Genomic DNA, 12,630 nt, shown 5'->3' with positions numbered 1-12,630 from the left:
CTCGGAACCAGATCGCATTTTAATCGACGTTTATTTCAAGTTTGAATAGATTTATTCAATGGCACCAGTTACAAGGGACTATCGGAGAGAAACAATATTTCATGGTGACTTGTACAGGAGGTTACCTACGTTACAGACATGGGATCGGAATGGGTTAGGCTGAACAGGGACTGGATTTGGCACACGGATCTCCATATATAGAACGCAATCGAACACTAATCTGTAAATCCCAGGATAGAACGATGCAGATTACGCAACACGCCACCAGATGTGGACATACACTCCATATGTATGTCTGACTGGAGGCCGACTGTCTGGGTGTGGGGAGTCATTAAATCTGGACAGATATTAGCTAGCTCATACTTTAGATCTACATGCATCAATCACATTTTAACAGATTCTGGCCAGTAAATCAAATGGGACCAGTCCTTTTTCTTTCTTTTTTTTTTTTTAAAAAGACCAGTATAATATATAGCCCGGACGCAGCACGAGGATGATCTGCACTGTTCATTTCAGAGGCCCGGTCTGCATCACGGACGGCAACGAACAAAGTGAGGCACAGCCGTACCTTCCGTTCGTCCAACTCTGCAACTTTGGTAAAGTGTAGATGTAGATTTTAGGCACAGGTAATGTGTCACATGAGAAAAGAAAGCAAACGGCAGTACATCTAAATGAGGTTGGTCAGTAGAAGCGCAGTCATATAAAGTTCGGTTGGTCGGCGGTCGCGTCGGCCAGTGCAGCAACACGCAACGAGTGTTTTTGAAGAACTGGGACAGATTCTATTCGCCCGATGCTGGAATTTGTCGTGTGGGTTTGTGAGTTCGGCTTCCTGCCCGCGTTTCAGGTTATTGCTCTTTGAATAATGCTGCCTTTTCTTTGTTGTTGCACGGGGAGAGGGACCACCGAAGCTACATAATGCTAACAGTTGTACGAGTAACAAGTCTGCTAAATAGGACGTAAATTACACTGCACCTCGGTGCCTGGACTGTTTGACCTTTTTGACCTTTACAAGCTGGAATTACTCATTGGGCTCGACCCGCTGACTGCTGAGAAACCGTGCACGTTACAGGTGTTGCCACGCACGTAGATGCTGTGTGTTGGGCTTTTATCTAGCCTGAAATTCCAGCATCACGCTGCGGTTTGAGAGACGATCGGCTACAGGAGTGGATCCAGCCACAACGCCAACGTTCATGCTACTTTGTGGTCAGATGTTGCGCTCGGATTACTCTGGGCTGGGGGGGAGGTAGCACCTTCTGGCCTCCCGTCGGCGTGGAGTTGCTGGTATGGAGTGGGCGGAGTTTGGCTATGCAACCCTTGCCATTCATGTTTTAGTGTTTAAAGAACTTCCTCTGGGTGCTGGAACCTCTCAGTAGCCTCTAATAGAGTCTTGGTAATCAAGAGAATCTGCTTCACTGTTTCCATTCCTATATACAGACAAGTTACACACTTAATGCCTGTACTTGGTACAGAACACACACAAACCAGTTTTACCCAGAATCCTTTGCTGAAAGGTATTGCTGCCTGGAGCCATGAATCAGGAGGGTCTTGAGCCTGACCGACATCTTTAAGTTCCAGATATTCCCGTTGTGTTTGCATGTAAATATACATCTTAAATGTGAAGGACAGTAATACGGATATGCTGTATTTCATCAGAGAATTGATTCTTCCCTCCCCTGGTTTGGACAGTTACATTCAAGTTTAGCCAAAGGATTTTTATTTTTATTTTTAAGACTGCAACGTATAAAAGTCGCATTAACAGGCAGCCGGCTGTAAAATGCAAATCGTTTTTATGCTATAAGTTGTTTTGTATCGATGAAAAGAGGCCGCTCCATTAATTTTGATAAAATGTTGTGTAACACTTTAGTAAAATAGCTGCCAGTGTATCAATCAAGTGTGCAAATAGAGCATCGGTCAGGCTCTCTTGACTCCCCACGTGGAAAATAAAAGGTTTTAACGTGCGTTGTCTTTTTATTTGGCAGCCGCGTTTCTCAGCCGTTGCTGGTGGAGCGTCGAGGTGCGATCAGTGCTAAATGGATTCGGATTCCACCCCCCCACCCCCCCCAAAAAAAAGGATTTCCATAAATCTATCCGACCTTATTTTCCAACACGGCACTGAAAAAAATGATAAAATTGAATCCTCGATAACAAAATAAGATTTCAGGTTCTGCTAAAATATTCATGGAAAACAAAACTGTCAATATATATTTGGAAACATTAATCTGTACAAAAAGTACATCATGACTCTTCATCTAATAGCGTAGTATGATACAGGAGCCTAGGAGCAAGGTTAATAGCAAATCAGAATAAACCAACTCTTCATACAAAGAAACCATTGAAATTCATCAAATCTCTTGATGAATACAATTCAAATTAAACTGAATAATTTAACATTCTTATCTATTAAACCCACATCACATCCATCTAGACTATCATCTACTGATGCCAGTTATTTCTTTTTTGGGTTCTGGAACATCTGACACTATTGCCTCACACTATCAATACTAGTTTGATTTTTATTATATCCTGACAAAATAGTTATAAAACAACCCTTAATTATTATGACATCACCATTAGGGTGAAACCAATGAACTTACTATCGGTCAACGGTCACAGGCATCATCTCAAAGGAAAAGGCATCCGGAATTCACCCTGTCAGTTCTCTCTCAACCTTCATCATTCACAGATTTTATTAAAAAATGCTTATTTGATTAGCGAGGACGGATCTCACGGTACTAAGACACGACTCTGCCTCCCAGGTTCCTCGCAGCAGCTTCGACTTTTCCATCCACGTGACAACAACTTCCGACGTTCCTTTCGTTTCCTCTTCTCACACAAAAAATCCCTTAAATAATGAGTGAAGACAAGCGCTCGCCAGTGGCGAGAAATGGTGCGTTCCTGTAAAAATAATTGTTTAAAATACTTCAGTTCTTTATGTACAGATTTCATTTTTTTCCATTTGTGTTATTTGAAAAAATAAAATACCCCAAACAGCTTGAAATGATAGAAAAGAAAGAAAAAAAAAAGTTGTTTCTCCTTTTTTTTTAAAGTCTGGTTTTGTAGAGTGAAACCCCAAAATAAAATAAAAAGGAGGTGGGTGGATGGTGGGGGGGGGGTTGTTACCAAGAATGGTCCAAGCTGGGTCTGCAGGAGGACGACGGGAGGAGCAGAGGTTCGTGGTTGGGGGCGAGGCCGCCCTCCGCCCCCGTCGCTCCTAAACATCTTCCCAGACCCCCAAACGGCCCGACCAACGCTACGACCTCACTCTCACTTGTTAACGAGCATCCCGCCCACCCAGCGGAGCTTGCAGGCAAACCACCGCCTGAGGGGACAAAAGTATTCGTAATGGAACTGCTCGAATTCGGGGGTCCGGCGGATGTCGCGTAAAAACGCCACGTCGAGGTCCGACTCGGTGAGGATGATGAGGAGGAGGAGCAGGACGAAGAGGAGTCCGATGGTCACGAGCAGTAAACGCAGGACGCTTAAGACAAATTTGTTCACCTGTTCCACCTCGCTGAGGGCCGAGTCCCCCCCGGCGCCCTCCTGCGCGGCTCTACAGTCCGCGCCCAAATCGCCCCCTTCCCCGCGCGCGGCGGCGCCCGCCTCCGCCTCCATCTCCTCCTCGATGCGCGGGGCGGGGGCGCCCCGTTGACCTGGCGCGAGGCGGAGAGCTCCGTGCTGTGCTCGGCGACCGGGGTGGGCAGGACGCTGTCGGAGGGGCTGTAGGCCTCGTCCGAGATCACCGCCGTCCGCTCGTCGCCCGCCTGGCTGCGGGAGCGAGGCATGAACGACTCCCCGTGGGACACCGTGCGCACCGGGGTGGAGTGGGCGCTGTCACGCAGCGACTCCAGGCCTTACGGGGCGGTGGGGGGGGGAGGAAGAGGAGGGAGGGAGACAAGAAGGTAAAGGGGTGTGAAACACATGTGATGTTTGTTCAGCCATTACAAACAGAGCAAGCATCATCATCATCATCATCATCGTCATCATTGGCTCAGGTTCCTCTCTCTTGTATTGGTCATATAAGATGTGGCAACACATATAGGACGCTGTGGGGGGGTCACCAAGGACAAACTTGTCTTTTCCAGGACATTTCCTGTCCAGACGCTTGTTGATGGACTTATTTAGTCGCAGCAATTTGAAGCCTTTGAGTAGGAAAAGTTACATTTACAAGCAACTCCAGCAACAGCCTAGCACATATATATACACATATATTACACATAATGAGCTGGATATGGATATTGGATATTTATTTATGCATGTTTGCTTCATGCTTTTCCAGTCTAATCCTGGACTAGTGCCTTAAATATCTCAACAATCAAATATAGTCCGGTAAATATCAAATATAGATCCCTGTAATCTCTACTTTGAGCCTCAAGGACAAAATAAGTGATGGCGCAAGCACTCGGCTGCTTCATCTTTTATGTAAAACCAAACCAGCCTTTCTGGAGAAGAGGTCTGGGAGAAGCTCATAAATTTGCAAGAGTGGGATCAGCCGCAGCTGAACCCTCAGCTGAGGATATCACGTTCTCCAGAGAGTCGAAGCAAGCAATGTAACACCTTCCCTTTGAAGAGGAGGGATTAAAATTCGCTTTCTGATGAGGACGCAAATCCTAAAAGGACAGATTATGTCCAGCATCGAACCCTCTGCTGACACAAAACTTCAGTAAAGAGAACAGACGAACCCCCGGAACCATAGCGTTGCCCGGCTAAGGTGGTACAAAATGATGTAAACAAGAACAGGTTTCCTCGTCTACCTGCAACTAAATATCAACTAGAAAAGCAGTCGGCGCCGCCACATAAACGAAACCACCGTCCGACTCTGGGGTAGCTTTACCTGGGGGGTAGCAGGGCTCAACACATGGCGGCGGAACACCAGGGAGCGGGCTGCTGCCGGCCGACTCCTGCAGCCCCGGCAGGGCGGGGTACAGCGGCAGGACGCCCAGAGCCTTGCCCAGCATACGAGGCCCGAGGCTCAGCACCCGGACCTTTACGTCCCGGTAGCAGTGGTTGATCATGCGCAGGTGGACGTTCACCCGGGTGGTGATGCGGATCAGACACTTCACCATGGCGGCGATAAGCGAGTTTCAATCCCGTCCCGATGGTCCCGGTTCCTGAATCCAGGCGCCGCTCGGGCTGTGTGTTTTTGTGTGAGGCCCGGGTTCTGCTAGAGTGTGTGAGGTGCTGTGTGTTCCTCTCCAGCTGGTTCGGCTCCACCCCGGCCAGTGACATACATGGAGCAGAAGACCCAGGCTATTTTCAGGCAGGGTATTAATACCACTGTATGACACTTTGTCAGCACGGAGAGGAGGTGATCTTAAATCCACAGAAAGGAACCGATCCCCAACATACTCTAAATTTGACCTCTGACCTCTGTTTATGTATCAGATCAAAAGAATCGACTCTATCTGTCACCGTGTTTGCACAAATAAGCAGAGCAACAGGAACCCACTGGGACCCTGCTAGCGGCTGACTGACGCGCACATCTGCAGCATCCCCCCACCAGCACACGACCTGGGCCAAATGGCTCCGGTTACACACAGACGCGCGTGCACGCGCACGCGCACACGCACACGCTTAGCACTGCCGTCCTTGAGGGATAACTAATATATATAATGCCCGGTGCCTTCCAGGTTCATTTCAAATGTAGCAGTGTTAGCGATAGCAGGACAACGTGCACGTTTCTGATGCTGGTGACGTGTAAATAAGTGATGTCTCCTGCCACGGGAGCACGGGATTTGTTGCCTAGCGAACCGCAGCGTCGCAGCTCTCACCTTCCATGATGGATATGTGCACGGCCCTCCGGCGCGTGCGTGGCACGCTGCTGAGGCGTGGCCCGTGGGTGATAGATGGACAGCTTCGGCTGGGCACCAGTCCAGCCCTGCAGCGACAAACAAAGGCAGAGACGTGCGAGCGTGAGCCAAGAGGAACAGCGAGGAAGCTCTTTCACAGCGCGGTTAGCGGTTCTGGCTGATATTAAGGCATCTGCTCTAACTCGATGTGGGATAATGGCCAGGCTTAAGTAAGGCTGATTCAGAAGATTCGGGTATTTTTTTTTGTTAACTCTACCTGTGTATTTCTGGAGGTTCGCGTTTGATTTTGGCACTCAGCTCCATCACCTCTTTAGCCACTCGTCCGCTGTGGTAACACAGAGATGATGCTCAGGATGAGGTTTGCACAGACGCACACGCACGCACGCACACACACACGTCTGGTTTGTGTTCATTTGTGCCCTGAAGGCATCGCTGCGGAGGATGAGTTACAGCACAGGAACAACGTGACTGGATGGTACCGCACCGACCGGCAGGCTCAAACTGATCTTTAACAGGCAGAAAATCTTCCATTTTGCCTCATTTTGGATTGACAATTCCTGCATTCCTCGTTCTTTTTTTTACTAAGTTATTCTTTTCCAACAGCTTTTTAACAGTAGCTGTTAGCTGTTGCTAACGGTAAGGCTAGAACAACAGTTGCAGACTGAACACTATAGGATGTGTGAGGGGAATATGCATCACGAGGTCTTGTTGTTTTCACGTGCACGTCCTCCACATTAAAAGATTCCGGTGCACAGAAGGCGCGAGGGCCAGGTCCTCCTTATACAGTCTTAACCTTCCCCCATCACTCACGCTGTCTTGTACTCTACCTGTAACGGAATCGGCTGCCCTTGAAGAACAGGTTGCTGCTGGAGACCGTGCGAACCTGACTTGACTTCTCCAGCCTGAAGGAACACAGTTCAGAAGGATTTTAAAATTTCCAACATCTGCTAGTAAAAACAAACTCTTGTCCCTGTCTGTGCAAATAAATCAAACATCTCCTCCCTGAATCTGGTTACAAAGCTGAGAGAGGATCAAATACACTGATATTCAATTATGCATGTGCTCCTACTATAGACGCACAGCTCCATACAGTATTCAATATGTTTATATTGTCATCGTAAGTGAGACGTGAATTATTAACGGTTAATTTCGCCTTTATGTGCGCGCTGAGAGACATCTCTTATTTATCAGTGCATAGTTTTGCTGCAGGCCATAATGAAATATAACCTGCCGCTACAGACCATTACATAAGGTCAGCCCACGTTCCTACGCCTTCACCCCGTCTTCACCTTCACGCCCCCTCAAATGCCCCCTTTCACCACCGTTACATCACCGGTGGCAGACCCCTGAGCTGAGCAGCGGCTTGTTTGCCCTCTAAGCGCCCTTCCTGTGCAGAGAGGGAGGCCTGCATCCCTTTGGCCCGCGACAGGCCATACCTCACATAGAAGGCTGACGCACTCGGAGGCTTGTGCTAAAGGTCAGAGGTGTCTCTCTCCCCTCATTGTCTGGCCGATAAACAACCCCCGTGAGATGGCTTTTAAAAATGCCAAAACACTGCCGGAGTAACCTTCTCCGTGGCGTTCAACGCTAGATTCGAACGGCTAAAAAGAAGCCGTGAGAGGAATGCATGAACTCACTTATAGAAAGCCTGGTTCTCCACTCCGCATTTCCAAAGGTGTTTGCATGCTTCTGGTGTGGGCGCAAAGTACGTCAGGATGATCTTTTCATCCTGCACATTAAAAATAAGACAACGTGCAGGAAAATATAACAAACTGAGACCAGAAAAAAGACAGAGCTACACCATATTAGGGCATGAAATCTGCAGCCTGTTTGTCCAACATATCATTCCCTCACCTCCCTCTGGTTTGCATATATATGGAAGGTCTTTCCTTCGAACTTCAGCTTGGTCACCTCGTTCCTGTCCAGCGCAGAGCGCGGCAGCAGGTGCGCATACAGAAATAGAAAACCAAAGCTTCTTTAAATATTCATGACAAAACACTTCTGAGATCAGATAAATGACGCCGGACTGACAAAACAAATAAGGAATGATATCAGCTGCTGACGGGGGAGAGAAGAGCGGAGGTTAGCTTGCAAGCAAATCAGACACCACACAAATAAAAAATGCTGTTGCTAATGTAACAGGACCCTCTAAACCAAGCGATTGTTAAATTCCAGTCTGGTGGAAGTCAGCTGGTGAAGCATTGTGCTGAATCTCTATCCAGTAAAGCCTAGTGTTGTGCTGTAATTAGCTATCTGTGCACGTGCTCGCTCCCAGCATCGGTCTCAGGTAGACAAAGATGGTTGAGCTGAGGTGACAGTCACTGGAAAGTCAGCTGCAGTGCCCCCGCTAGCATGCTAACTCAGGGAAAACGAAGGCCTGCAGCTAAGAGTTGCTCTAATTACATCAGCGCCTACTGGAGAAACGTGTGCCGTCTCTGGCCCGTAGCAGAGGTTGTCTGATGTTTGGCTCACCATTTGAGAAAGTGGACTCTTTTGTTTCCTTGGAGCACCACAAAACCAAAAGGCGTGAAGGCGAGGAAGGCCGGGTTTCCAGACACATCCTGAAAGGCAGAACACATGACTGAGACCCTCAAACGGAAAGAAGCAAGAACGGTGCCATCTGAAAATGGGACTGGAGCGTTGATGGAACCTTGCACGGATGGGGATCCACGCCATACGTCTCCAACATCTGGGCTTTTTGCAGGAAGTTTCGCTCTGATGTTTCAGGTGTCTGCCCACTGGGGAAGATCAAACGGCTGCATTAGCGCGCCACGAGCGTGCAGAACGCAACACAAAAAGGCTCTTGAAAAATCAAAGATGTCTAATGAGGTCTTCAGACTGCTAGAGGCAGGCTAAATTAACTTCAACGATCAATGCGAGTGAAAACAACATTCTCTCGGTTGCCCTTCAGCGAAGAACAAAGCGGCCACTAGTGGGCAGTAAAGCGTCGTGCTGTTTCTTCCTCTGCAGCTTCTACAAACCAGAATATATGTTGACGCCATTCTGCCTCTGATGTGTCCCGATGAACTTATTTAAAGTGGGAGGACTCACTTTGGTGCCAGAGAGGATCCCTGTTAACTGGGGTGTGAAGGACATGCAGCGCTTCAGCAGGGGAGGGAGAATAAGGGGAAGGGTGGATATCTTTGCTCTTACATCAGCTCCGTCTTGTGTATATCCGCAATCCTGCGCTCCAGTTTCTCCGAATGTTTGGGGAAGAACTGGAACTTCGAGCTGTAACCTTCAGGATGCTTCCCGGGGTCGTAATCACCGATCTCGGCTGGAGGACGGACGAGAGAGGAGGTGAAACAACGCAGCTGAAGCCTGGGATTAATTCCGCTCTTTCTGGCCATGCAGCACGCGCTGGGATGAGCCCACTGATTTCCCCCCACAAGGAGGAGCTGACCAGGCATCCCATCTTTAATTCATCAGCCCCTCCTTCGTGCCAGGTTTTCTGTGATGCTAGCTTAGCCGCCGATCGTTGTTATCGTCACGTGTGTGTATTTCTACATAATCCCCACTTTTAAAGCAGTCTGCAGGCTGCCTGTTAATTCTCAGACACACCAAAATGTCTGAACAGGCAACTGAACACGTGTTCTACTCAAAAAAAATCACGCTTTGGCTGACAGTGTTTGTCAAACTGGTGATACTCCGATCGCAGGGGTCACCGGCGCGGCGCGAAGCAGAGAGTGCTGCACTTCATTTCCCTCTGTCACCTCCCATTACCTTGAAGGATGTGAGCAGCCAGCATGGCCGCATCCGAAGCTTTGCACAGGAGCCGTCCGTGGTAGAGGTCCCTCTTAATTTGCAGAAAGACGAGATACCTGCAAAGGAGAAGAGAACAAATATTATAGCGAAAGAAAGGTAAAAGTTTGAGGAAGCGAACCCCTGAAAAACCCTGCTAAACACAAGATGGTGATTTGAGGGAGGGAAATGAGGAGAGGAGGGCCCTGGAGGCAAAAGCTGCTACTGATACTGTTTTTCTGAAAGCCTCCAACCCAGTTTCACACAACCGAGCTGCTCTGAGTGTAATAACTTCACTGACAATGGAGGACATTATCCCTTTATTACTGTTTGCAGCAGGAGCAACAAGAGCAATGGTGTGGTCATTAGCTTCCTTTTTAGGCACGATTCACTCACACCTAGGAGCAATTTAGAGCTTCCAATCACCTTAATGTGCAAGGTTTGGTCTGTGGGAGGAAAATCCCTTGAGGAGAACCTTCGAAAACATTCAATTCAAGGGGCTTTTCAGCGCGGACGCTTCTCATACTAACAATAATAACAATAATAATTAGAAGAAGAGGAAACACCCTGGTCGTGTACTCTCATCTGCCCTCTGTGTGCAGATCATCCTACAGACGTAGAGGTGAAATTATTGTTTGACACATCATGGAAAAGGTCATTTTTACCCCCCCATAAAATAAAACACAAGCGACTCTAACCCCTGTAACCATGAGAAACGGTTATGATTTTAATAACAGCGTATAGTGTGAAACAGATTAAAGCATGTGCGTGATTGATTATTGGCCCTGGCCCTCCTGGGGGCTGCTTTCTCTGCCCTCATCATCATTGCTCACCCTCCCCTGCCACCCCCCACCCCCTCGCCCCTCATTCATTCCCCTCTCAATCAACACCGGCTGGCCCCGCCTCTCCCCGCTCTGCCTGTTTCATTATGATACCTGATTCAGCGCCCCTCAGAGACGGCCAGAACGGCCCGTGATGAATGTGTCAGCGAGCAAAGGCCACTGTCATCTTGACCTGCCCACTAATTAAATGAAACCACAAATATCAGGAATATATTTGCCCACCAAAACCTGCATCTGGAAGCTTTAAAGTGCACCCTGTGAACTGGGTTCTGTGTAATATTTATCACACTTCAACTTAGACAGCGCTCAGCGTTTTTAATTATGGAAACTCATAAATGTTGCACTGTTTGCTCTGTTTATTAATTTTAGAGCACAATTGAAGGGAAGGAGAGGTAAAAACAAGAACCAGTGGAAGCTGGGGGGGGGGTCATACCGAGTGATCTCCTCCTTCAGAGTGGCGGGCTCCGGGGGGTAGAACTTAACTCGCAGACACATGGTGAACGGAGGCTGAGCTGGAGGGAGCGAACACAGGAGAGTGAAGACATGGACGAAAATCAGCAGCAGCGTGGGAAGGGGGGGAAGGGGGGGCTTCAGTTGGATTCTCTTCCAAAATACCCACTGGAGGATTTGGTATAAAAATCTATATAGAGAGCTTGTTTCGTTAGCATACACGTAGCTTTAGCGGTGACATTGTGCCAAATTGAAAAAGCTGTAAACAGTATTTTTATTTTCAGTTTCTAATGGCTAAATACTCTCATTTGGGATGAGTGCACAATGAAGCATGGCGGGGGGGGGGGGTCATTAGAGTCAGAGATTTTATAAAATCCGGGTACTTACATTTCATTTGCTTTGCGATGGATTTTGTAAACTCCAGCCAGTGCTGCAGGGCAGAAAAAAAAAAACAAAGTGAATTTTTTAAGTCAATAAAAAGGAAACAATTAAGAGAGAACGCCAGCGCTCGTCAGGACGCCCTGGCTCACTTCTGCCAGGATCATCCGCCACGTTCAGCTGTTACTACCGACAGTTTACCTGGTGTCACCGCTGTTACATCATGTGTTACCACAGCACCGTTGGGGTATAGACGGGACTGAGGAAGGCGAAGACGAAGATGCTGCATTTAAAACTGAGCCTACGGGATGGAGACAACGGCACCGTCCCTCTGTGGCGTCTCATTATTACCCCTCTCCTTTCCTCCCTGGAGGCCCACCCACCAAACCGACCCACCCGCAGAACCAGAATATTCCAGCTTCGTGTACCCAGCATCAGCGGGACTTTGCTCCTGTCTGCAGGACGACAACATGATCTGTGAACACGTGAATACTTCATGAGTCAAGCAGAGCTCGCCACGCGGCCCCCGGAAGAGTGTGATGGAGCGACCGCCATCCTGAAAGGCGCCACAAATATAGGAAGGCGAATAACACAACTATTCACTCTCCCAGTCCGATCCATTTTTAAAAATGCAGCCACATGCGGACACAATGGCATCGTGCCTATGGAGTCACTCTTGAATCCACTTCCAGCTGTGTCTAATTTTAAAGCGCTTGATGCTAAAGTAGACCTTTTTAGCGATCAATAATGCAGTGGAAGCTTTTGCATTAGCTTATTGTAAAGATGCAAGGGAGAGGAGGCTATCGCCGCTAATGCTCAGTCATTAAAATGTCTCTTAAAGTCAGAAAGGTAGAGCTTTGGTGTTAGAGTTTAGTTATCTTTTGTTTTTCCATGCTAGGCTACTTTAATTTGACCTCCTCGATTTTAGAAATGCACATCAAAGCATATAAATGTTGTTTTCCTTTCTATTATTCTACCCATATTATGCACCATTTCACTGAACTAGCATTTGGTAAATAATGTTTCCTTATCCTCAGCGACGTCTCGCTTTGTTTTGATACTTAAAAATGATTAAAATGAATTATTAAAAAGGCCCAAAGAGGCAACACACAGACACGAATAAAAATACTCACTCGCTGCTTGTCTGGGTCCACATATCTGATGCCGAAATAGTCTTTCTCTAGGAGGTTTAGGTGGTGGCAGATCAGGTCAAACAGGTACTGTCCCTTCGCATCCCGCTGTAAGACAAGAAGAATTCCACCACATTTACATGCTGGATCAAAGCAAAAACGATAAACATCAAAGAACATCTGTGACCTGAGTTCAAATGTGAGAAACAGTTTATGCTGCTAGAAGAAAGCATAGAAGAAACAACAGGCTTTCTCTGATTCATCAATATTAATACACAGGCG

The 12,630-nt window shown here is 47.7% G+C and overlaps 1 protein-coding gene across 1 annotated transcript in view; it reads right to left on the bottom strand.

Annotated features, from left to right (window-relative positions):
* Positions 1-12: 12 nt before the first annotated feature.
* Positions 13-12,630, bottom strand: part of LOC130536687 (FERM domain-containing protein 5) — a 33,911-nt gene continuing 21,293 nt past the window's right edge. The window contains 14 exon segments of the mRNA XM_057052807.1: positions 13-3,626; positions 3,629-3,850; positions 5,769-5,875; positions 6,064-6,132; positions 6,635-6,709; positions 7,445-7,536; positions 7,662-7,725; positions 8,280-8,368; positions 8,458-8,545; positions 8,961-9,084; positions 9,531-9,628; positions 10,824-10,902; positions 11,228-11,270; positions 12,352-12,456. Coding sequence (XP_056908787.1) covers positions 3,265-3,626; positions 3,629-3,850; positions 5,769-5,875; positions 6,064-6,132; positions 6,635-6,709; positions 7,445-7,536; positions 7,662-7,725; positions 8,280-8,368; positions 8,458-8,545; positions 8,961-9,084; positions 9,531-9,628; positions 10,824-10,902; positions 11,228-11,270; positions 12,352-12,456 — 1,617 coding nt within the window. The 3' untranslated portion in view covers positions 13-3,264.

Source organism: Takifugu flavidus, chromosome 13 (assembly GCF_003711565.1).
Source record: "Takifugu flavidus isolate HTHZ2018 chromosome 13, ASM371156v2, whole genome shotgun sequence".
In the NCBI taxonomy this organism is placed as follows: Eukaryota; Metazoa; Chordata; class Actinopteri; order Tetraodontiformes; family Tetraodontidae; genus Takifugu; species Takifugu flavidus.
The sequence above is the reverse complement of the archived record's forward strand: the minus strand, read 5'-3'. Positions and strand labels throughout refer to the sequence as shown.